This window comes from Dama dama, chromosome 29 (genome assembly GCF_033118175.1).
Source record: "Dama dama isolate Ldn47 chromosome 29, ASM3311817v1, whole genome shotgun sequence".
NCBI lineage: Eukaryota > Metazoa > Chordata > Mammalia > Artiodactyla > Cervidae > Dama > Dama dama.
The window spans coordinates 69,411,230-69,436,342 of record NC_083709.1 but is presented as its reverse complement, the minus strand read 5'-3'; the positions used below and the strand labels follow the sequence as shown (position 1 = coordinate 69,436,342).

The 25,113-nt window shown below is 44.2% G+C and overlaps 1 protein-coding gene across 1 annotated transcript; it reads right to left on the bottom strand.

The window, feature by feature from the left end:
- Nucleotides 1-262: 262 nt before the first annotated feature.
- On the bottom strand, nt 263-24,180 carry ANP32B (acidic nuclear phosphoprotein 32 family member B). Its single transcript, XM_061132791.1, has 7 exons — nt 23,833-24,180; nt 14,293-14,442; nt 11,078-11,200; nt 5,509-5,698; nt 3,125-3,249; nt 1,350-1,425; nt 263-421 (listed from the first exon to the last, which is right to left on the bottom strand). The coding sequence occupies exons 1-7, from the start codon at nt 23,884-23,886 to the stop codon at nt 354-356; spliced, it is 786 nt and encodes a 261-aa protein (XP_060988774.1). The 5' UTR covers nt 23,887-24,180; the 3' UTR covers nt 263-353.
- Nucleotides 24,181-25,113: the final 933 nt, after the last annotated feature.

The following is a 25,113-nucleotide window of genomic DNA, read 5'->3' as shown; positions in this document are numbered from 1 at the left end:
ATGCTGTTACAATCTTGGTGTAACTGGTAGCCACGGACAGTTGACTCACCAATCACAGCTATCCACGCTACAGCAAGTCTTACACAAAAACCTAACAACGCTTACAATTTTGTTGGGGTGAAGTCCCCAAGCTTGGTGGTGGATTTCCAAGAGGGACTAAATGGAGGAAGGTGGAATGTCACAGGAACTATTCTTTGGCTCTTTGGGTGGGTGGGTGTCCTGGGGTTTGTATCACAGCTACCTTTTTTTTTTTTCTTTAAAAAAAAAAAAAAAAAAAAAACAGCTACCAAATCCATGTCAGCAGTCCAACCAATACTGAACAGTTCTTTTTTCTGCAGGTTACTGGGGTCTTATTAATCATCTTCTCCTTCATCATCTGTTTCTCTCTTCCTCTTTTCACCTTTCCCGCTTTCTTCCTCTTCTGTATGAGAACAAAAATTCACTTTGAGACAATTGGAAAGGCATATATGTACTTTGCCTAACTGTTGCAATTGGAAGCAACAAAAATGAATTTAATGGTTAGGAGATGAGCTCCTTAAGCCTATTTTCTCATTAGTAAAATAGGGACAATGGCATTGACTCCATAGGGTTATTCTGAGGATTAAGTGAACCAGTGCAAAGTACTTAGCCTAGAAAACGGCAAGACTCAAACTGCAGTTCACATTAACTTTTAAGAGATTTCTTAGACTCTAGGTATTTGAGACCCAGAGACTTTCACATCGTTCTGTCTTTTCAACTACTAAACTCATGATTACTTTTATGAAGTTAACTAAATCTGCACTAAACGCTGTTTTAAAAATCCCCCTGAAGGCAAAGACCAGGCCCTGATCACTGCTGTATCCAAAGTAAATTTAGTTCCGAGATGGGCACAGAGCGAAGATGCTGCTGGGAAGTATAAACTCACAGAAAGCTCAGCAAACAATTCAGTGCTCTGAAACTTACACCAGTGTTAAAATCTACTTTTTAATAAACAAGTGTTTCTTTGGTTTTAATTGTGGCGGGGAAAGGAGAACTGGAACAGTGCTATTTATCTATCCTGCAAAGATCACACTCCAATTAAAAAAATTTTTTTAATGAATAAATTCTGAACACAGGAATCGCCTGCCTAACAGTGACACAAATGACGGGGTCTAAAAACACAGCGTGCAGGGACTGAGGCCAGGGCCTCCTCCCTCACACGGGCATCACGACCTGCTGCGGAGCAGGGGACGGGCCGGTACACACACACTCACGGCCTTTATCCGTGCCTCTGAAGACCACCAGGGCCAAAGGTATTTTATTTTCTTCTCCATGATTTCCAATTCTGTATTGCTAAACTGAGGGGGACCAAAGTGCATGCCTTAACCCACCTTCATCTTCATCTTCATCTTCGTCCTCATCCTCGTCATCTTCATCAACTTCTCCGTCTTGTCCAAACTCTTCTTCCTACAGAACGGTAAACAGACACCATCATTAGATTAATTCTGCCCAGCTGAGAAGTACGAAGAAAAATAAGAATTGTCAATAAACTTAACAGTTCATTCAAGGAGAAAACTGTAACGTTACTTTTATTTATTTAAGATACTGAGAGCTGCTGGTTTTTCTTTAATGGGCTTAATTAAAATTTTTCTTTAAAAACTGCTTTTCAGAAGCACTTTATTTGCCAGACATTTTTCATTAGTATACAACTTACAATGGATAACTCCAGAATTAATTTTAAAACCTTCAACTTCAAAGCAGGTTTGGACAAAGATTTCTCTTCTTAATTACTTAATTTCCGGCTGCGCTGGGTCTTCACTGTGGCATGCAGGCTTTCTCCGGCTGCAAGGCACCAGGTTTCTCACTGAGCGGCTTCTCTTGTGGGGCAGGAGCCCCAGAGCCTGCGGGCTTCAGCAGCTACAGCGCAGAGGCGCAGCTGCCCCCAGGAACGTGGGCTCTTCCCCGACCAGGGACTCAACCCACGTTCTCTGCACTGGCAGGTGGATTCTTAACCACTGGACCACCAGGGACATCCCTGGACAAATATTTCTATATCCAGCACCCCCATTTTTAAAATAAATAAAATGCTTCTTTCAGAAACTTACTTTCATTAGCTATCTACAAGATTATAAAAATGCTCAGTCTTATATTTGTACTATAAAAGAACATTTTTTTAATGATATCTAATTTTCTTGGCCTGTGGTGTTGGAGAAGACTCTTGAGAGTGAGTCCCTAGGACAGCAAGGAGATCCAACCAGTCCATCCTAAAGGAGATCAGTCCTGGGTGTTCACTGGAAGGACTGATGCTGAAGTTTCGAAACTCCAGTACTTTGGCCACCTGATGTGAAGAGCTGACTCATTGGAAAAGACCCTGATGCTGGGAGGGATTGGGGGCAGAAGGAGAAGGGGATGACAGAGGATGAGATGGCTGGATGGCATCACCGACTCGATGGACATGAGTTTGAGTAAACTCCAGGAGTTGGTGATGGACAGGGAGGCCTGGCGTGCTGCGATTCATGGGGTTGCAAAGGGTCGGATATGACTGAGCGACTGAACTAAACTTTCTTGGCCTGTTTTTACAAATCCCCATTAGGATTAAAGTCACTCCTTTCTCCTATCCTTCTATGGTTAGAAGGATAGCTATGGCTTCTTCTTCAGCTCCTCGGAGATTCTGTTATTACTACATGTCCCATAAATTAGACCCCCTTCCCTGCTCCTTCAGAGTATGACCACATTTTTATTCAACTCTGCATCCTTAACTGTTTATCACAGAAGGTACATAATGTACTTATTTCATTAAGCTGGATATACAAGAAGTTTAGAGTTGGTAAAGATACCTTTCATTTCAATACAACAGAAGGAAGGCCATCTCATCAGTTCTCAATATTTCCAGCTTTCTCACCCTACTGAATGAATCCTCAACTTGTTACTGCCTCCCAAAGTTAAAGGGTCAAGACTTACTCTGCACAGCCAAGCACTGTCTAGTTTAGCATTCAGTAAGTATTCCATTTAGTATTAATATTTACTAAAAGGGGGACAAAAGTTAAATTAGTCAAACCACTATTAGTCTATTTACAAGTATAATAATTTCTTCAGAAGAGTTTTCCTTTTAAACAAACCACACTTTAACTACGAGAGGGCAGAGGGCAGCAGGGCAGGCACTGACCTCCCCACTGACTTCATCCTCGTCCTCCTCCCCTTCTGCATCTTCATCTTCATCGTCATCCTCTTCATCATCAAACTCTTCTTCCTCACCGTCTTCATCCTCCTCCTTATCCTCATCTTCTCCTTCTGAAAACAGCCCAAAAGGAACACATCAAGGAATACCCACTGAGGTGGCAGGGAGCTTTGGGTGGGCCCACGGACAAATGCTGGGCCGCACCAATGTCAGGGAAAACCATGAACCACAGTCACCTCCTTCCTCAAAAGCTGCTGAGGCTCAGGTCTTCTGACCTAAGATCCATAAAATCCAGAGGCCAGGAGTCCTATGTACATTATAATTCTTACTGATGAAATGATACAGTGTTTAGAATATGCTTCAAAATAAGGAAGGGGAGAAATGGGTAGGAATGCATGTGTATAAAATAAGATCAGGCATGAACCAATCACAGATGAAACTCAGTAATGGGAACACAATAGTTTTACTGTTATTTCTACCTTTGTTTATGTCTCAAATTCTCCATAGTACAAAGTCACAAAACCCCCAAACAACCAAAATCCCCCCACCAACCTCCTCCTCTGGCGTTAACCCGTTCCACCACAAACCAGCTGTGCCAATCAGGAACCTGGGGAACACCCGTAACAACTCCATGACGGGGACAGTGGTGGCCGGCGCCCGTGTCCTGTATCTTTACTGCATTTGGCGCAGGCCCCTGGTCAGGCTGTTCTCACCTCTCCAGGCCCTGGAGCTCACTGTGCCTTCTCCTGCCTCCTCCCTCTCCTTCCTGTATGACCAACCCCGGCTCAGCCCTCAAGTCTCAGACAGACATCACTTCCTCAGGCCAGACCCGCAGCCTCAGCTATACGCTCTCACACACGTACTGGGGTCCTTCTCCGTCACCACAGACTTTGCTCACTTACGATTATTTATTTAGTTTGATCACTTAACATTTCTCTTCTTAGTAGACAAGGGGACAGGAACCATGTTTGTTTGTTCCTAAAACCATTTTCTGCAGCCTGGCGTGCAGGAGACCCAGATGCCTGCCTGACTGGTCCTGCTCCCAACCGCCTCTCACTCCTCACGGAGTCTCCTCTACAGGTGTCTGCACACAAGTGGCTGCTCTACCCACTTACGGTGAACTTAAACAGCCAGCCAGACGGATTTGTAAGAGAAACGGAGAACCAGCAGTGAAGGGACTAAGTGATATGAACATCTGGAACAAGATGAAGCATCCTATTCACTTTACCATCTAATATCCCATGTCTTTTTGCCTTGTCTCAAATCTGCTGCAAAACAAAACTGCAAAATGTTTCCAGAGTACTATGCCACTGATTGCAATATGGTGTTCTTCACTTTTCTTGATTACTTCTGCCTTATAAACTTCTATCTTTAAAGAGATATAAGCTCTGCTTCCTCTAAGCCTCTCAGGTGAAAAAGCTTTTAGCCTAAGAGTGACTCTTACTAAACAAGTCACTGTGTAGGGAGAGCACAAGCTGAGCAGGATTAGTTTGGGTGAAAAGATATTAAGACTTCTGGAGGAACCAGGGTGAAAAAACTGATCAAATGTCAAAAGTAAAAAGTACATTCTAATTCCATGTTATAGCCAGAGATTATTTCCTTTATTAAAGAGAAGATGGAAATCAACATACAGTGCTTTCAAATCATTACCTTTTAAAACTCTAGTCATCTATCGAAAGTAGGAAAGATATTTATATTTGAATATAAAAACCATGGACCAAGTACCCACTAAGTGCAAGGGCCTGTGAATGAAGAGCTAAGAAGGTAATCACAGCAAAGTCAGAAGAGACGAGAGTGGCCGAGTAACAAGGGCCGTGAGGAAGGTAAGCGAGGGAGTGCTCGGGCACACAGGAACTCCGGCACCACAAAACGCTGCCCGGAAGAGCTGACAAAGGTGCGTCGGGAAGAATAAACAGGCAGTAGTCAGGAAAGGGGAACTGCTGGGAGAAAGGCAAGAGACTTGAGGCAATGGTCCTGTTAGTAAACCATAAACCACTTCAATGGGTTGGAGCACAGTTTATGATCTCTAGGCTCCAAATTCAAAGCTAATTAGCTAACAAACCACTGTCTATTTTGAATCATTTGAAGACTTCAAAGTCCTGGTGGTTTAGTCACTAAGTCATGTCCGACTCTTGCAATACCATGGACTGTAGCCCACCAGGCTCCTCTGTCCATGGGACTCTCCAGGCAAGAATACTGGAGTGGGTTGCCATTTCCTTCTCCAGGGGATCTGCCTGACCCAGGGATCAAACCTGGATCTCCTGCATTGCAGGCAGATTCAATGTCCTAAGAACTCCAAATTTAACAGAAGGCCTACGTGCATGGATATAAATTACTTTTCCTGATAGCAAGAGCGTTCAGTGCCCACTCACCCTCATCATCCTCTTCTTCATCCACACCATCCACCTCGGCGTCTGAGTCTGGGGCTTCACGGTCCTCCCGGTCATAGCCATCCAGATAGGTCAGCTGGGGCAGGAGCTTGAAGACACTCTCTCGGTAGTCATTCAGGTTAGTAACCTCACAGTTAAACAGATCCAGGCTCTTCAGACATTCCAACTTTTTCTGAAGAAAAGGATCAAGAAACATACCTCCTAAACCAAAGGAACATAAGCAACAAAAACCATCTCCTAAAGAGGTAAAATTCTAGGCTCTGAATTCAATAAGCCTATTCAGCCTTGTACATAGGAAAACATCTCAAGTCCATCACAACCTTTATGACTGGTCACTAGATTTTTAACTAGTGTTCCCTTCTACCACTATCCTCTCAGAGAACTGTTTCCTTCTGGCACTATGAATGAATAATCTTAAGAAATATGAATTTTAAATATTAAAGGTGGATCTTTTTACAGTATGAGACAAATCAGAGACTTGAGTAATCAAATGACCAATGAGACCACGCTGGGTTATCAAGCAATCAGTGCTTTTGGGGTGGGAAAACAGGGGAAACATTTTTTTCAGTCACACCAATTCAGTCAGCATCAAGATCCTTGGCATTTCTACGTGGGGACACAGACGCGAAACACTCAAGAACGGAGCAAAGTGAACCACAAGGTGTGGGGATCTGAGTGTTTTCTGGGAAGACGGGAGTCGATGCAAGCTGGCAGAAAACAAGGGGAACTCAGAGTTGAAACTTTGGGAGTAGAGAAACTTTCACTCTTTTCTTCTATTTTAGTTTTGGGGGCAAAGACTGATACTATTACCAGACCTTCCTGATACAAAAATCTTCTGATTTTACCATACCTTGAAGTTTTGTTGCAATACCTCATTTGTTTGAAACCTGTTTCATTATCTAAAATAGTTAAGATCTAAAAACTTGGCCCAGGAAGTTTTCTGAGCAGCCAAACTGATAGGAAAATATCTGTGTATTCTATTCAGATCATTTGGTATTACCTCAGTGTACTAGTATTTCAATACCAGGTCTATTAAGTTTTGATTAAGGGTGAATTAAGAGATTGGGAGGGCAGAGGTAGTATTACAGACAAACAAGCAGAGAGCAACAGAAAGTGACAACAGACCCTCACAGGGAGGAGGAGAGGGGGCAAGCCGATAAAGAGCAAACACAAACTGCGAGCTAGAGCTACTACGTGGCTTGGTGCCTTTTCCAATAGGGAGTGGGGGTGGGGAACACAGACATATGGATTCCTAAACTTAACTCTTTAATGGTTCTGAGTCAATACAGAAAGTTTGGCATTCTCTAAATATTACTAAGAGGATCTCTTTATGAAGTAAATTGCAAAAAACAAATGCTGTTTCAAGACTGATGCTTTCTTGAGAAATCTCCTTCAACTTTCACAAGCACCTGGAAGACACAGAGATGAAACAAAACTCTGTCTTCAAAACTTGAAGAATCTGTGTAATTGTTGGGAGTTACAAAATGACTTAAAAATCTTTGTTCTAAAGCAGACCTTGGCAAGTGACAGTTGGCTGACCCAGTATGGCCTGCCTCTTGTGTTTGTAAACTAAGTTTCACTGGAACACAGCCATGCTCACTTGTTTATGATTATGTATGGCCTCTTTTGTGCTACAATGGCAAAGTGGAGAAGCTGTGACACTATATGGCCTACAAAGCCTAGAAGATCTACTACCTGGTCCTGTAGGGGCAAGGGTTGCCGACCCCTGCACTCACCACCTTCATATTCCTTATCAAAAAGGTACCCACACTGGCTTTATTCTCACTGAACAGCCCTTGGGAACATAAAGCCAGGCAGGGAACACGGAACAGGGTTATAGCAACAGGCAAATGTATTCCTCAAAACACCAATGTGCAGTTATCCAAGAGTTTGTGGATCCAATAATGTGCTTATTAAGTTAGTTCCTAAAGTCGTAAGAAAGCTGTCCCCAGTCCTGATTGTAGGGAGAATGACTTCTGTGTCATGTAGCTGTCAGAATAGGCTCCCTACTGGACAGCCTGACCCCCAGAAGTCCAGGTATGACTTCTTGCCCAAGAGGAAAAAAATGCTGAAATACCACAACAGGTAACTGGGGAAACTTTTCTCTTCACAAGTATGTTGACACTATACCACTTAAGATAGAACCATGAGTAAATCTGGTAACTTTCCCACAGAGGCTCAGTATAAAATTCTTCGCTCAAAGGAACGAGCCATTTATTGGCCAACATTATTTCCTAGGAATGGATGTGCAAAAATACATACAACTCCTGATCTTTAATGTTCAACAGTGCCCCAGGCCCGTTTTCTAACTCCTTTGACTAGCCTAGTACACAGGGCCTCCAAGGCTTCCCAGTTTCTGAAACTCTGAATCTATAACATTTTTTGCTACTTCTTCAGAACGGAACCATTATGAATAACTCAGACGTGCCGAACAGTATGCTAGAAAATGAAGTGAAAGCAAATAAACAACAAAATCCCAAATAACTGGAGTACTCTAGAACTGTTTACAGCTCTAAAATTGTGCTTTAAGACCCCAAATACACTACACACAGATTATTCAGGATCCCAATGTAATATGTAAATACTGCTTAAAAAAAAAAAAAAAAAAAAATCACAACTCTACCATTTCAGAAATTTGGCCTACAACTAATAGGCTAGCCATAATAAACAGTAAACATTTTATTAACAATAATTTTGCTTGCCTTCTTAGAATTTAGAAGGGCTTTGGGGGATGGTTTGGATGGCCCAGGTCTCTTAAAAAAGGTGTCCAAGGAAGTTTGAATTGATGCCTTCTTTGTCTCTCGATTAATGTCCCTGTAGTAAGCAGAGGCATTCACAATCATTGCATTGACTGTAAGAACTGGGCTCAACGTAGACGGTGTTCAAAATGCATGTGGTTGATGAGGATGAGATGGTGTTTTCCCCACTGAAGAATACTTTGAGAAGTTAAAACGGACCCAACACTTCCCCCCTTCACCTTCTCCTACAATATTATTTATCCTGAAGTTATGACTTCAGGAGACCCACCTGGCACCCCCAGGACCTGGAACAGCAAGTTCAGGAGAACAGCAGGAGCTCTGCCTTCCCCACAGCCCTGGGCGTGCGGTCCATGGCTTTGTCACAGGCAGGCCAAGTGTGTGACTCTGGACAAGGGATTCAGCCTCTCCTAAGCCTCAGCTTCCTCATGTGTAAAATGAGGGCCATGTTGTTCCTATCCATTTTGTAGAAATGTTGAAGATTATTAATGGATGACATACATAAAGCACCCACTACCGTGTATGGCACACAGTAGATCCTCCAAAAACGGTAAATATAACGATTATTTCTCATACTTCACGGTTTCAGGGGATTAAGACTTTCATTGCCAAAGGGTCCTACCATATAAATCACTGATCAGGTCGGGAGCACTCACGCAAACAATTCCTACACAATGCTTGCTTCTGCTCTGCCTCTGAATGCTAGGACACTGATACAAGCTTCTGATGAAATATCAAAGACGACTAAGGTTGCCATGAGAATTAGGCAACGGCCAGTGATCTCGCGTGGCAAGGTATGGCCCGGTACTCTGTTCTAGAGAAAAGGAGTTCCTATGCTTACAGTTACTGTGAACTGACAGGGCTGTCATTAAACACACAACAAAGGTTTAGTATAGCCCATGGGACCGAAGGGAGACCATCAGCGCTTAATTTACTACTGGAACTCCCAATTTAGGTCTATTGGGGTATGGAGTAAATTTACAGGTTAAAAAGAGAAGAACAGGTTCCAAGGGCAGTGGAAAGAATGGCCTTGGACTTGAATTCCTGCTCACCATTTATTCCACAGCTACTGTGTAATTAAACTCAGTCTCCTCATTTCTAAAATGACATTCTCTCTTCTCTGCATTACATGAGGATACAATGGGCAAATGTTAACATCTCTGAATAAGGAAAACTGTAATAAAAGTCTGCTTATACACAAGAAATGGGAATTGACTTGGAGGAAAACAACAGTGAAACAGGAGGAAGCCTGGGTGTCTGAGTGTACCTAATACGAAAAAGGAGGAAGCCCGGGTGTCTGAGTGTACCTAACAGAAAAAAGGGGCAAAAAACAGAGCAAAGGTAGGCAAAAGGCCCCCAACATTTATGAGAAATAAGCTGAATGCCGTCCACTTAATGAAACATAAGAACAAAGGGTCTTGGTAAACAGTGATTAAATTTACACTGGAGTACAGCCTCGATTACTGATTAGGAGAGAAAAAACTATTAGTTCCAGCAAGAAATCTTCATTAAAGGAAGTCATAATTTAACTCTTATCTTCCCTTGAAATATCAATATTTTAGGCAAATGATAAGAAGCTCAAATATTTTAATATATTGTGATGTCAGAAAAGATAAGAGACAGCAGAAGGATGCCTTTTCCTCTTGAGTTCTGCTCTGCTGGATCCTGAAAGACAGCTCCTATCTCCTGACTAGCCCCTCTCCCAATTAATGTCCGTAAGTTAAGTACAATGGAAATACTGACTTTATGTAAAACAGAAAAAAAGAAAGCCGCCACAGGCTTCTTTGGGTGGTATGAAACAGGCTTGAGTTTCATCAGCTTCATTAAAATAGAATTGTACGTCTGTGAATAGAATGTCGTGTTTAGGGGGAAAAGTCAGTTAACAATCTTGAAATTACAGGAATTTCCAGGTGGCATCAAAAGAAAAGAGTCTGTGGGGCTATCCCCCACCCGCCATTAACTGGGAAGAAAACAGGACTAGTGAGAAAGGAAGGAGCCCAACTATCTGAGTGTACCTGTAACAAGGAAAAAAAAAAAAGGCAAAATTCATGGAGCAAAGGAGAGCAACAGGCCCCCAACGGTGCTTCGTAAGCTCTTTTCTGGTCACTACAACTTCCACTTAACTAGACCCCCATCAGCACAGCTTCCCAACTTACAATGTTAAGTACATTACCTTATTTTATTCTCAGAACTCCTAAGGCAGGGATCACTATCCTTCCTGCTTCATAAGGGAGGAAACTGAGGCCCAGAGAGAAGAAGCAACTTGCCCAAGGTCACACAACAAAGTCTATAACCCAACTGGCACTTAAATAGAACTTTCTATAGTTTATCCCAGCATGTAAGAGGAGGAGAATTTGGGGGTTCCCATGCAAACAGTGATCCAGGTGGAGCTCAAAATTGTGAATCAGAAGACCTAAACCTCACTGGAGCTGCCTTTGAGATGCCCAACCCAATATAGACAGCCTTTTCTATAAAAGTATAGAATAGCCTGGCCAGTCTGGGGAAAATTTTTTAAGATAAATGTTTAAGGCTATAGTCAATATATGACATTTAAAAAGAACAAAAAAGAAAAGAATTCCCCTTTGAAGTTAGCGGCCACAATAAACAGGGAGGGAGAGCAAAGTCACAGGAATACATGTAATTAGAGGTTCTGATCTTTTACTCTGGACTCCTTCTATAGAAAAGTATTATTAAAAAACCACCTTCTCATTATTTCCAGGTATTTCCCTCACAATAAAGAAATATGAAATGAACATGACCAATAAGTCCTGGCTTCCAAATCCTCAGCTACTCACCAAAGGCTCCAGCGTGCTGATGTCCTTCAGCTTATTCCCACTTAAGTTTAGATGTGTAAGATTTGGAAGTTTTTCTGCTAACATATCCAGACCTCCACAGATTCTATTGTCACTGAGCTCAAGCTGTTAAGAGAAAATGCACACAGCACACAAACACACAGAGAAACAGGCGTCATTGAAGCGTTAGAAGCAACAAATATAGTTCTCAGACACTTACCAAGATCAAATGACCTCTATTTTTCATTAGGGCATGTATGTTCATTTTGTTTGATTAAATCCAAATTACAGATCCTAGGAACTCTTCAGGGAAGGAGAGACATGTAAGGATGAGAGGGTTGCATTTTCTTAATCAGCTGCTAATTTTAACAGTTTGGGCCCTAACATCAGTGAATTCATTTTCTAACCTAAAAAGTGGGTCAAAGCAAATTAGAATTCTTTGAGAAGTTGCAATATGCTGTATGTGCCAGGAAAGGTAAACGCATTCTAAGCGGCTATTCTGTGTGTCAAGCAAAACTCATGATCCCTACTTGAAACCCAACCTGTTTCCGTACAGTGCGGACTTGCCACAGGGTTCTACTTCTGGAAGCCACCAGGGAAGGCCACCCTGAAGGCTACGGGAATGGTACAGGCCCTGAGAGAAGTTCCACGACTTCAAGAGAGGGGATGCGGCAACAGCTTCAGGGCTGGGGAAGCCAGTTCCCCAGAGGACACTTCTTACACGGATCTATCACGAGCCTTTACAAGAATTCTAATTTCTTTGCTGCAGGTCAAGTTGAGTCGTAAGTGGTATGCCAATGAAGGAATGAGCCTTCACCAAGGAACAGTACAGTGAAAGAAATTGGAGCCTGGAAAAGTAAAGACAGTTGAGAGCATCTAATTCAAACTCTTCATTTAGCAGATGAGAGCACTAAGGCTAGAGAGCTGGTTTCAATTCTACTTTAACTGCCAACAACAACAATGGTTAACTGTATCTAATCCTTGCTACTGCTTCTAAGTCACTTCAGTCTTGTCCGACTCTGTGCGACCCCATCCCTGGGATTCTCCAGGCAAGAACACTGGAGTGGGTGTATCTAATTCTTACACAGTACTTAAGTGTTAAGTACCCAAGTACTTATGGCACTGCTCAAAGAACTAGAAATCCATGAACTCATTTGATCTCACAACCACCCTATGGGTAAGTAGAATTATTACCCCCATTTACAGATGAGGAAAATGAACTAAGAATAGACTACGCAACATGCCCAAGATCACACAGCTGTTACAGTTGTGAACCTATGATTTGCAGCCAGGGAGACACGCTTCAATGTGCTCCTCCCTGTGCTATGTACCTAGAATAGAAGGAAAACCTACGTAATTTAGTCTGGCATGCAAAGAAATGAAGTATATCATGCAGAACAGAAGAACTCTAAAAAACTGAAACATTCACTGAAAGAGTTTTAAAGACAAGAAGTCTGTTTAGGTGTTTTTAAGCATTTCAGAAGAGAAAAATACCACATTTCAATACATTTGTTTCCCCCTTCTGATGGGTAGTCCAGTAAAATACCTAAAATTTCTCTTGGTTGGTTAGAATATCGACATATATAATATTCACATCCTTTCAACATGAGTATCTTAGGGAGGAGAGATAACAAGGCAATCTGCCAAAACATTTGGTGGCATATTTATTTTGAAATGAAATCAATGTGTAATTTAGGACACTCGTGACATTTCTCTCAGAACCTGTTTCTTGTGACTTTCTGAGTAAGGATGGCAGTAGAGACCACAGTAATTCAGGAAAGTGTACCAGGCGCCAGGAGAGAAGAGAACATAGCACACAGTAGGGACCTGCTAAGATCAAGTCTGTGCAGACACAGGCTAAAATGCCATCATTTCTAATGGACTTATTAGAGCTTCCCATGTCATGATAATCTACATAAACAAAAATGGATTACACTTGAACCTGTAAAGTAGATACCGATCAGAAAAAAGAAAAGAAATGTACAAATTTAAATATAACAGAATTCTTTTTAATAGCAGGGTTGCCTTGAAACTCATGAGGACTACCTGAGCATTTAAAACACACAGCACTACTGGATTTTAATTCATGTATTTAAAAAAAAAACAAGTCCCTCTCAAGATTCAAGCAAGCATATAGGAACAGCTTACCTATTTGTTGCCTAAATTTCATTTCAGTTTTCTATGTGTATCTTTCTTAGATGAAGCTTCAACTTAAACTCCCTAATAAAGAGATTAGGTAAACAGTGGAGAATTCTGCAACACTGCCAAGACCACACACATTTTCATATGTAATGGAAAAGGTAGTGGGTCAGCAAATAAGAAATATGGTTCTAGTTTTGGCTCTAGTACTAAACCACTTCTGTGGGTGGCTTTAGGCAAATTACTGTACCTGTCTGGGTCTACTGCTGGGTCTGCGCCTATGAACAAGGCTAGAAGATCTAAGTTTCTTTCAGTTCTGGCAGAGGCTTTGTGACAGGTTAATGTGCAAAGACACACACAAAAAAACATTTTTCTTGAGAATTTTTTTTTTCTTGGTGCATGGCAAGGATGAGGGGGTGTGTGTGGGGGGGGGGGGGTGGGCAGTGTTAAGAGAGCATAGTGATTGGTTTATAATTAGACCAATAAAGCCCTAACAATGGACCATTAACTAGGCAAGGGAAATACAGTTTGGTTTAAATGAATTCTCAATCAGTCACAACACATTTTAAACTCCCTAGTCATTAAGAATTACATAATGGATTTGAAATATCATAGGCTACAAATCTGAAAGGTCTATACTTAAATCCTCCCTTAATCAACGTTAAACATGAAAAGCAGGAGGAACCCATGGTTCCTAAACCAGAGCATACTAAGAACAAAATGTAGTTAACATTATAGCAACAAATCCATAACAATTATTGAGTACTAAATTATTCATCATAACTATTTATTGAGCATCCAACATGTATTATTTCCAAACATCATAGCAATTCTGCAAGATCAGATGGTATCACCAGTTTATGGGTGAGGAAACTGAGTCTTAGAGAGATTACATAACCTGAGAAAAAGTCACCCATCAGGGAAATGATAGAGCCGGATGGAACGCTGAGTTCCAGATCTGCCCAGTTACAAAGGCCATGTGCTCTCTGTTACACTAAATGCTTCCTTACAGATAGAATTGTTTATTTTTCCCTTCCCCAGAATGGTTCTCTTCTATTGTTAAAAGAAAAAGCACTTACCTTTTTCAATTTAGGTAGTTTGGGAAGATTTGAAACTGAAATCAAGCCTACATTTATTAAACTGAGGAACTCTAAGTTCACAAATTCAGCTGTTAAGCCCTCAATTTTCCCATCATTTGATTTGCAATTGTCCAGGACAAGTTCTCGAACCTGTGGGTGACAAAGCAGGGAAGAAAAGTTTTCAAAAACATATAGAAAACAAAGAACAATGCAAAACCTCCAACCATAAATACTCAACAAATCACCCACATAGAAGGGCAGCCTCTACTGAGACCCAGATCATAGTTGTAAATAAATGAAAAAATGATTAAGCCTTTAACAACGATATTCTAATAGATATCAAGGGTGAAATGTCAGACCATGGTTATAAATAAAGATTTTAACTCTACTTTCCAGAGACAGAAAATACAGCTCTTAAGATGTTAAGTGAAGAGAAACAACACCCGCTCTTAGTCCTTTTCCCAAGGCTGTTCCAAGAGGCGCTTTAACTACAAATGCAGGAGAAGCTACCCACCTCTCTTCTTGGCCCATCCTACCCATAAACTCCTTTAGGCCACAAGGCCCAGGAGACTGACACAAGAAGAAAACTTAACTTTTCCAGCAAGGTCACTAAGAGACTGTGGCTACAGGTTTCTGGACTAACATTTCTACCTCTGGTCTTATTAATCCTTACTAAGATTATCTTGACACTAGGAAAAGACCAAGATCCAACAGCTCTTAATTCAAAACCAAGATCACTTTGTTTTATGTGTAAAAAAGTATTTCTAGGGAAGAGAACAGTTAGATATTAGATTCCTTTTTCAGACCACAAAATCTCCTTTAGAGGTCCTGAAATTCAGAATTCAAACCCATCCAAGAGTATCACATGTGAAAATTCGGAATACTGATTATTTAATAAAGTCTACTATGTAAATATCTACCATGCTAATCTCTACTGCCATTCTTGCTCTGTGGTTGACTATGACACTTCCTAGTTTTAAACACGTTTTGATAAATTTACACGGATGCAAATAAGTTTTAACTGCCAAAGGCATTCTTGCAGTAAATCTAACACACTTAATGGCATTAATGCGTAATCAAGCATGTATGAGATGCTGATAGCTCTAAAATGAAAATAGGAGTTAGTATCTTTATCCTCCCACACAAAATCCAAAGATGATACTCTAGCAATTGCTAACATTTATGGAGAATTAACTCATTATTCTTTTTACCACCATACCCCCCTGCCCCCAATTAGAGAAGGAAATAGATTTAAGAGTCAGGGATACCCACACAGCCACAACTTCGCACTCTCCACTACTCTACTTCCTCTTCAGAAGCCTTGCTCTCAGCATGCACACAGGCCCATTACAGCTGTTTCTTTCTTCCCTTCCTTCCACTTTTCTCTTTATGGATAGTCTTCCCTCTTCTGATAAAAATTAGCCTATCTGAAAATTTAAAGTAAACTGAGGAGAGCTGGGCGCCAGAGACAGATGCTTAGGGTCAATTTCTAGCCCTGCCATTTACAACCTCTGTGACCTTAGGCAAGTCACTTAACCTATCTGTGCCTCAGTTTCCTCAAGGTGAAGTAGAACTGTTATAGAAAGTAGTGCTTCAGACGCAGTGAAAGCTGAGAAAATAACCTCTGGGAAAAGGTGTAGGAGAATGACAAGGACACATGTATCTCTTTTGCATTAAAAAAAAGAAAACCAAAAAATCATTAAAAAAAAAAAGTCAACTGTAACTACCCACCAACCTAAGCAGTATATTGCAATATAACTAAATGTTTCCATTTGATTTGGGGCTTTTCTATGACTATATCTGACAGAGAATCCAAAAATGCTATACGGAGGAATAGCCAAATAAGGAGGAATTTAGATGGCCATTTTGCCTCCCAGCCCATGGGTGAAATCACCTCTTGGACATTCCTCTCAACTGGTAAAATTCCGCTTTAATTAGAGTCAAAGAGAACAAGTCTGCTGGTTGCTTCAGCAGAATAGGAATCAAGAAAGAGAAACTGGTAGGGAAAAAAAGATGTTAAAAGTGGTCCAAATCTGCAAACTGAATTGTTGGGTCTGAAAGAAGATGGAGAAGAATTAAGGTTCTGGTTTAAAGAAATGGGAACTATGCAACTGGATGGAAATAGGAAGGAACAGTTTTGGGTGCGGGGAGGGGAGCAGGTATGTAATGAATACTACAAAGGATATCAAGTTTAAGGTTCTCATGAAAAGTCCAGGTGAAAGTATCCCCAAGGAGTTGGACAGGAGAATTTGAAGTTCAAGGTTTAACTTCTGTATATGGAAGTCATCAGAGCAGAGAGTAGTGGAAGGGGATGGAATTCATATGAAAAGGACCAAGGATGGAATCCTGGGGATCCTGCAAAGGAAGCCTGAGAAGAATCAAGAGTAGCAGTACCCAAAGGTGAAGCATTAGTTTCAAACACATAGAAAGGCTTAGGAAATAAGGCATAAGAAGTCACCGGGGCAAGCGGGAGGATTGAAAAAACTAGATAATTTTTCCATCAAGGAGAGACATCTCCAGGAGACACTGGGGGATGAATACAGAAAATGTTTTCATTTATGTAACCTGTCACACATTCACTTTCTTATATTCTCAGGGAGTAAAAGTGACTGTCCTGGGGACTTTTCCATAATCTTATCTAACATTTTTACAATGAGATTATTGATCTATTTAAAAAAATTAAGTTTAAAAAGAGTCAGTGCTAGATTTTAAATTTCATCAAGCATCACGATGGCAGGGTCATGCCTATTTTAGTTACCACCATATTCCGGGAGTTGGTGATGGACAGGGAGGCCTGGCGTGCTGCGGCTCATGGGATCACAAAGAGTCGGACACGACTAAGCAACTGAACTGGATATTTCAATATGAGAAAGAACATTTACAACAGTCAAAATGGAAAAACTGGCATAGGAGCTTGTGTCAGGATTGTAGGGACTGAGGAAATGATGAAACAGGAAACCTGGATATAGAAAGAAACTACTTTCTGATGATAGGCATAATCACATGCAAAGAATGTTGCTATTTGTCACTTAATATTTTGGTTTTTTTTTTCAGTCTTTGTATATTTTAAATACAGTAACATGAAACAGTATTACTTAATAATAACTATACTTTTTAATGTCTAAAGAAATTAAAAGATATGATGTAAAATAAATTACAATACTCCCTAATGAACATGTTTCTCAACTTTCCCTATTATAAATAATGCCATGCTATCTTTTTATGTGAAATTTCTTTTGTAATAAGGATTATCTCCTCACAATCTATTGCTAGGTGAAAAAACAAACATCAGAATCTTTTTGAGTTACAAGTTCTTTATCTTAAAATGACAATCAACCTCTCTCAAGATTTTTTTTGTTACCTTTCTTGATATATAGAAATTCTAGGTATATGCATATAGTTACCTTTTTCTTGAGCATATTGGTTTTACCCTGAGGAAAAGACAAATACCCCAAAAGAAATACTGACAAAAAAGCAGACAAGTCATAAAAACATAAATCATCAGTAAACAAACTCATTTGACTACAACAAATCATAAAAGATACGTATTAAAAATGAGATGTCATTCTACTCTCGAGGATGGAGAAGAGATAGGATAAGAAAAGGAGCTGGTAAGTTTACAAGTGGGGAGTGAGATGTCAGGGCATACACACCTGAGACCTTTAATTTTCTCCATGAGTAGGAGGAAACAATTTATTGGGGCGAGTACAGGAAAGGGCTTACGGCTCAGCAGTGAAGTCATGTCCCTGAACTTTTCCAGCAAGGCTGAGGATGCAGTAAAGAACTGTGTTAACCCCAGAACCAAGTCCAGAGTCACAGCAAGAAGACGAGCCACAAACAGGCATAGAGCGGAGTGGAAATTACTGCAGAGCCCAAAGGAGGGTTCCCTCAGGGCTGTGCCCAAGGACGACAGGCCTGAAAAGCCTGCCATAAGCACCCTTCCGGCCAGCCTCAAGTTCTAAACAGGACTTTGGGGAAAAGGTGTCTGTTCTCAGGCATTATGTCAACAGCATGTAAGATTAACTAGGTTTTCCCTCTTCGTGAAGTCCTTCCCGAGTGTGACACGATGGGGGACCGATGTTGTCACTGCCTCCTGATACAGGCCCAGAATAAATGGAAGGTTCGAATCCAGGAAAAACAGCCCTAGTTTTTCCTCCTTATGTCCCAAACCCTCCCCGGGAGGGAATGCTGGCAGGCACGTGTACCTCTGTGTGTAGCACTTACCACTATTTGATCCAAGCCACAGTTGCTTGGCCTTCGCTTGAAGATACCTGACAACTTTGGGGGCCAAATTCACTCTTCCTCATCCCTTATTTTCCAACTAAATTAGTTCTTTTTCCTCAAACACAAATTTAAGGCAAACACTTAAGAACTAAAAACAAAAATCCAAACTATTTCCTATGCAACTTTTTAGTTTTCTATAGCTATCAGCAAAGCTGATACTCTAGTTTTCCCATGAAAAATTTGAAATACATGGTAGCCAAGTTACAGAGATTGGGGCTAGGAGCCACAGAGGAGATCCACGAGTTTTCCTTTCATCCTCTCCACTTGGTCTCATTTCCTATTTCCCTGGTTGGTGGTGGTTTAGTCATTAAATTGTGTCTGACTCTTGGGAGCCCATGGACTGTAACCCACCAAGCTCCTCTGTCCATGGGATTTCCCAAGCAAGAATACTGGAGTGGGTTGCCGACTCCTTCTCCAGGGGATCTTTCCCACCCAGGGATTGAACCCACGTCTCCAGCACTACAGGCAGTTTTCTTTACTGAACGAGCTACCTAGCTACTCTTGGGGTGACCTTCCCCAATTATCAGTTACAACTGTTATAAGAGGAGGAAAAGACAATATGGAGAATTAAAGATCATTAAGTCATCAATTATTTTAGTTAGAAAATACATGATTATTATAGTGAGTGAAATAATCCAAACACATGGAAAGTAACTCTTGCCACCCTTGACAACTCCCATCCTTCAGAGTTAACCAACCTTCAGACCTTCCACCCTACTACTATTTTAAAAGAATGTCTGCAAAATGACAATAGAACATTGGTAGTACTGAAATGTGTTTGAGTGGCAAAACTGCCTGTAGGAAGGAAAGAAACACTCATCCTACTGGGGGGTAGGTAAAAAAGAGAACCATTCTAAAAAGCAATTTGGCAGAGATTCACAATACAAAATGTTTGTTACAATGCTAATTAAAACAGCAAAAAACTTTCTAACCACCTAATGAGGATGGTTAAATTATGATCTATGCAGACATTAACAATGCAAGATAGATGTTTACTATACTTTAACAAGGTATTATATTCATTAATAGCAAGATCCAAGTTCAGAAAAAACTTTTCCTGTGGACTATACCAGAATATCTTGGTGGTAGAATGTGTGTGTGAGATTCCTGGGTTTTTTTTAAAGTTTTTTTAAATCTATATCTACTATTTTTTTTAGCTTATCTGTATCTAATTTTTCATTCAATGATGCTGTAAACTAAAGAATACAAGAAATATATATTCTATATAAGAAAAAGAACCCAACTGGCTGCTATGCAGCAAATTTGAATAAGCCCTTGAGTTTAAAATAACAAGACACAATAAATGCCAAAAGTTGGGGGAAAGGTTTTTCTCATGTAATAGATTTTTTTTTTTTTTTCTCTTAAAGGCCACTGCCATGCGGTATGCAGGATCTTAGTTCCCTGACCAGGGTTCAAACCCACGCTCCCTGCATTGGAAGCATGGAGTATTAACCACCCGACCATCAGGGAAGAACCCTCACATGATGTATTTAAAAAATTTTTTTTGTCAATATCTTGGTACTAAGGAAAAAGTATTCTTACTTGTGGAATATGAAATGTCTCAGTTTAGCATACAGGCCACTAGTGTTCCCGCCAGGTGCAGTCTGCAAACCACGGTAATTGCATGACTTTCTAACTCTGAACAGACTGGAACATCAAGGGCAGATGTCCCTAGATTCATTGTTAACGAGGTGCTCCTATCAGTGGCATGTATGGCATAATAGGAAAATGATAGTCTCACATAAAGACACTGTTCCTCCAATTCTGGAATATATCTAAATTTCAGATCTAGATATAGGTTGCATCAGTATCTCATTACTGCACGTGTCACCACATCTGCCAGCACCAACAATTTCTGTGGTGCACCTGTATGTTCTACTGCTAGACAATTTGCTCTCAATGAAACAACTGACAACACCAATGTTTTGAATAAAATAATTCCTACCCTTTGGCTGTATTTTAAAATAGTGATCACTATTCTTTTTGAATATGACTTTATAATGCCATTTTAAGCCATTTTTCCACTATGAGAACAAACTTCTGATATAAAGAGGTGTTTTGGACTCAGAAAAAACTCGATTATGTACTTCTTTACGAGCCACTCCCTCAGATAAACAGCACACGTTAGTAACAGGTGAAATGGAACCTACTCTCTTGGTCTGTCTTATGTGTTTTAGTTAAAGAACACAAGAAGGTGAAGTGTTACCAGGGTCTTCTTCAAACTTCCAAATAAAAAAATAAAAACAAAGCAGCCATACTCACAGGAAAAAAAAGCCCATCTGATCTTCAAACACAAACTCTGAAGATCAAACCTCCACTTACCCTCCTCAGTCTTTTACCTCACTCGATGACATCAAGGTCAACCAAGGAATATACTGTTGTGCATTTAAGAGCCTCTTGTCTTAAACCAATAGGTTTACAAGAGACAGGAATCTTCCTCTTTTCCCAGATGAAAAGTCTACAGGACCCCAGAGGTCAAGCCTACTCTAACACAGGGAGCCACATGACTAGCTGACTTAGAATCATTCTGTAACTTCTCACTTACCTGAAAGATACTTTTGTGCAAAACATTTTTAAATTAATCTTTTAAAATTTCCTTGAAATCTACAACCCCACTCGCCCACAGCTCAAAAAGCCTTCTGTTTAAGGTCGAAGCTTTCCTCTCCTAAACACCTAAGGCCTACTCAGGCTCCCTTAAGTCCCTTGGGGAGCCATTCTTACCCCACAATCCTGGTTGGCCCCCATGACACTCTCCCACGGCCTCTAACTTGCACAAGGCAACAGGCGCCACGGGGTTCTGAGGCTTCAGGAGGGAACGGGCTGCTCTCTGCCTTGTGCACACTGCTTTTCCAGGCCCTGCCATACTGTTGGTACACAAATATTTATTTAATAAAACCAGTGGATTATATAGTAGGAGAGTGAAGTTCAATAAAGTAGCCAACAGTCACCTGTGGCTTGAGAACCTGATATGTGAATAGTGCAACTGAGAAACTAACCTTTTAAGTTAAACAGATACATGACTTCAGCCTGTTTTTGGCAAAAGGGCAAAGCTTAAGTTGATTTCTAGAGAAATTAACACGTGCACATGTATGTGTATTTTAAAAAGCAATAATTAGTTATTTCAAATACAAAAAAGTCCATATACAACCAGCCCAGTTGTGTTTCCCAGAAGGAACAACGGTGCTCTTAGCCGAGTATTTTAATAGTGCTTTATGAATATTCGAAGAATTCAAATGTTACATTTTAAGGCACTGTGAAGATTCTTGTGTATTTTCTTTTGGAAAATTTGGCTAAATCCAATACCTTCATATTCTACTGACTTGGAACTACGCAGTAATAATTCAAACGTCTTAAATTAACAACGCCTCAAAATGAGACCACAACTCTGCAAGTTTTACGGTGTGAAGAAGCTTAACAGTTCAGGACACTAGCACGTGGCCGAAACAAAATGTCTGACTGATGGACGGAAGGGACGAGCGCGGTCAAACCTCAACCTTAAAACTCGGAGGACCGAGTCGAGACGCTCACCCCTCGAGGTCTTCCAGGGACGAGTCGGGAGGCCACGAGGTGCCACAACCCCGCACTTCATTTGTGGGGACCTCAGGGATTCAAAACCTCGTGCGCACAAGGGAAGGCCGGGCTGACCAATTTCCACAAGTGGGCAACTTGTTATCACAACCCTGACTGCACGAAGCGAGCCCATCGCCAGCTCGGGCGGAGATGGAAGGACCTCCCTTGGGCTGCCCCAGGGACAGAGGACGCCACTCACCCGGAGAGGGGGTTTGGCAGCGGCGCGGCCCCCCGGCGAGGGCCGCAGGAAGCTGCTCTGGGTCGCGAGGAGGACCAGGGGAAGAGAAGAAAGACGGGTCTTAAAAGGCGCACCCGCAGCGGCAGGCGAGCGCTGGCCTCGGTCGACGGCCTGTAGCACGTGCGGGGGCAGAGGCCTCCCGGCCTGCAAGCCCGGCCGAAACCCGCCCGGACGCCCTAGACGCCCGACTCGGGCGGAGGCGGCCGCCTGGCGTTGCCCTTTTAAGAAGGGGGGAGGGGACGGCAGTGCGCCCAAGAGATGAGTCGGCGGCGGCCGGAGCGCGCAGCTCCCGCCAGAACGAGCCGAGCCCTGGCGAGGCGGGCGCCAAACTAGCCGCAGGCTCGGCCCGGGGAGCGGCGGCCCACAGCCACCGCCGGGACAGACGAGCGGGGCCTGGCAGGCCGAGCCAGCCTGTTGGCTCACGCGGCGGAGGGAGACGAGCGCTAGCCAACATGGCGCTGTGTCGGCTTGTGGCGCGCCCGGGCTGACGCGAGGAGCCGCCGCCCGCCCACACCGAGGGGCCAGCCTCCCGGGCAGGGGCCCCCGGACTCCGCCGCCGCGGCGCGGGGGGAGGGAGAAGCCGTCTACGCCACAACGGCCGGCCCGGCCGAGCGACGCCCGCCTTGGGAGGCCGGGACAGGGGAAGGCCGGGGGGAGAAAGGGGAGCGAGAGAAATGGAAGAGAAAGTTTTATTTTTAGGCTTGAAAAATGGCGGGAACCGCGTCCTTTTTTCAAACTTAGCCTGGGGAGGGGCGGCGGTTGCGCCACCTACGCCGCCCGGACTCGCCCCTCCCCCGCTCCGCGCGCGCCCAGCCGCGCCCGCTCTAGCCACCTGGCGCCCGAGGGGGCTTCCCGTCCCCCTCAGAGGCGAAGAGCCCCCTTCTCGCCCTTCGGCCCCTGCCCGGGTCCGGCCGGCGCCAGCCGCGAGGCCTAGCCTGAGGAGACCCTCCCCCGCACCCCGAGCCCCGCACCCCGAGCCCCTTCCCCGGCCGGCCTGGGGCGCGCCGAGCCCAGCCTGGCCCGCAGCGGGCCGGGCTCCGGCTGGCCGCGCGGCTCCTCGGCAGGCCCGAGCTCCGCCCGGCCGCGCATCCCGGGAGGCTGCAAACATGGCTCCCAGCGTTACACAATCCCCTCCTCCCTCCCTCGCTGCCGGCCACACGCACACGCGCTCCTCAGGGAAAGGACCCCGGCGGGCGAGGAGCTCAAAGTTTGCTTTCCCCTACCCCCACTGCCTTCCCCGGACGGCCGCGGGCTCCCGCGGGCGCCAAAGAGTTAATCCCCGCGCGCTCGCTCCCCCCCTCAGCGCCCGCCCGCCTTCCCCGTCCGAGCCCGCGAGCTGCGCTCTTCCCCGCGCCGGGGCCGGCGAACCCGCGGTCCGGGCCCCGCAGGTGGCCACCATTACATGCAAGTCATCGGGGGGAGAGGGCGCCCGAAGGGGGTCTGCTTACAGCTGCCGGGGTCCGGTTCCTCAGCTCCAGGTGGATCCTCCTCTTCATGTCCATGTTTCTCTCTCTTCCCCCCTCTTCAAACTTAACTTTCCGCGGCGGGGGCGGAGGGGGGAGAGGCGTCCCAGCCTGCGCAGCGAGGGCCGTCGGAAGGGGTCTGCTCGAGGCAGAGGCCGACGGCGCGGTCCTGGGTAGCGGGCGGCGTGCGGGCAGGCGAGCGGAGCCCCCGGAGCCAAGTTACTCGCGGGAGCGGAGAGAAACCATGGAGGGAAAAGGGGGCTGGAGCGCAGCTCTGGTCTCACTACCGCCGCCCCCGGCCGCGGCCCCGCACTGCGCTTAAACCGGCGACGCGGCGCGGGTGGCTGCTCGGCTCGACTCGGCCCCGCGCGGCGCCGCTCGGCTCGGCAGCCGCGGCGCACCAAGGACGGGGCGGGGACGAGGCGCGGCGGGAGGGGCGGAGGCTGGGGTGGGAGGGGGAGAAAGGCGCAGCCCCGGGGACTGGAGCGACTTACTCCCGCCCTCCGATCGTACGTGGGGTGGCTGATGTAAGACCCGCCTAGGGGCTTCCCCGCCTGCCGCTGAGTTGAGACCGTGGGGTCCCTTCTCCACGCGTCCGGAGGCGGGTCTCCACCCCCTCGCTTGGACGTTTGCTGGGAGGGCTGGGGGGAGTAAATTACTGCCCGGCCTCGGGGGTCCCTAAGACCAAGTTCTTCCGCGAAGACTCGACCAGGCCAGCCCGACACCCGCGAAGGCGGGAAAGGTGTAGAGAGCGTGGGACAAGGGCTTTCGGGTTCACCTTTCGCGCCTCCGCACCGTGTGGGGCCAGCAGCCCGAGCCCCGCGTCTCTTTGGGCGGATGGGTCTGGAAGTGTTGCGAAGACCCCAGTCGGCGGCAGGAGCGCTGCGGTCCGGGGTTGTACCGCGTGGCACCGGGCGGAGTCGACCTTCGCGGCCGGCGGGGACCGGGTAGCCCGGGCCGCTTGCCCAAGCCACAGAGGAGCCGAGAGTCCCCCAGTCTTGGAGGATCTCCCTGGGTTTTCTAACATTTAAATATAGGCTAACGAAGGCAGCAATTAGCATTTCTAACGGGGCCCCGGAGTTTCCCCAAATACTTTTATCTTTAAGGGCACCCCTGTGAGGTGTGTGAATTCTTGATGGGCTCCATTTCGGGGAAGCTTGGCAGGTAGCCTTTGTAATGGGCTGCCTCCGAGAGCTCCCTGAGAGACAGGGTTAGAGCCCTAGGCCGGCTTTGCAGACCTCCAGGATGTAATGTAAGGTTACATTC

Coding starts and splice junctions, on each gene's coding strand:
- ANP32B (XM_061132791.1), bottom strand. CDS start 23,886: ATGGACATGAAGAGGAGGATCCACCTGGAGCTGAGGAACCGGACCCCG. Junction 5,699..11,077: donor TCAGCACGCTGGAGCCTTTG/GTGAGTAGCTGA, acceptor CCTTTTCTTCAG/AAAAAGTTGGAATGTCTGAA. Junction 422..1,349: donor AGATGAAGATGAAGATGAAG/GTGGGTTAAGGC, acceptor GTTCTCATACAG/AAGAGGAAGAAAGCGGGAAA.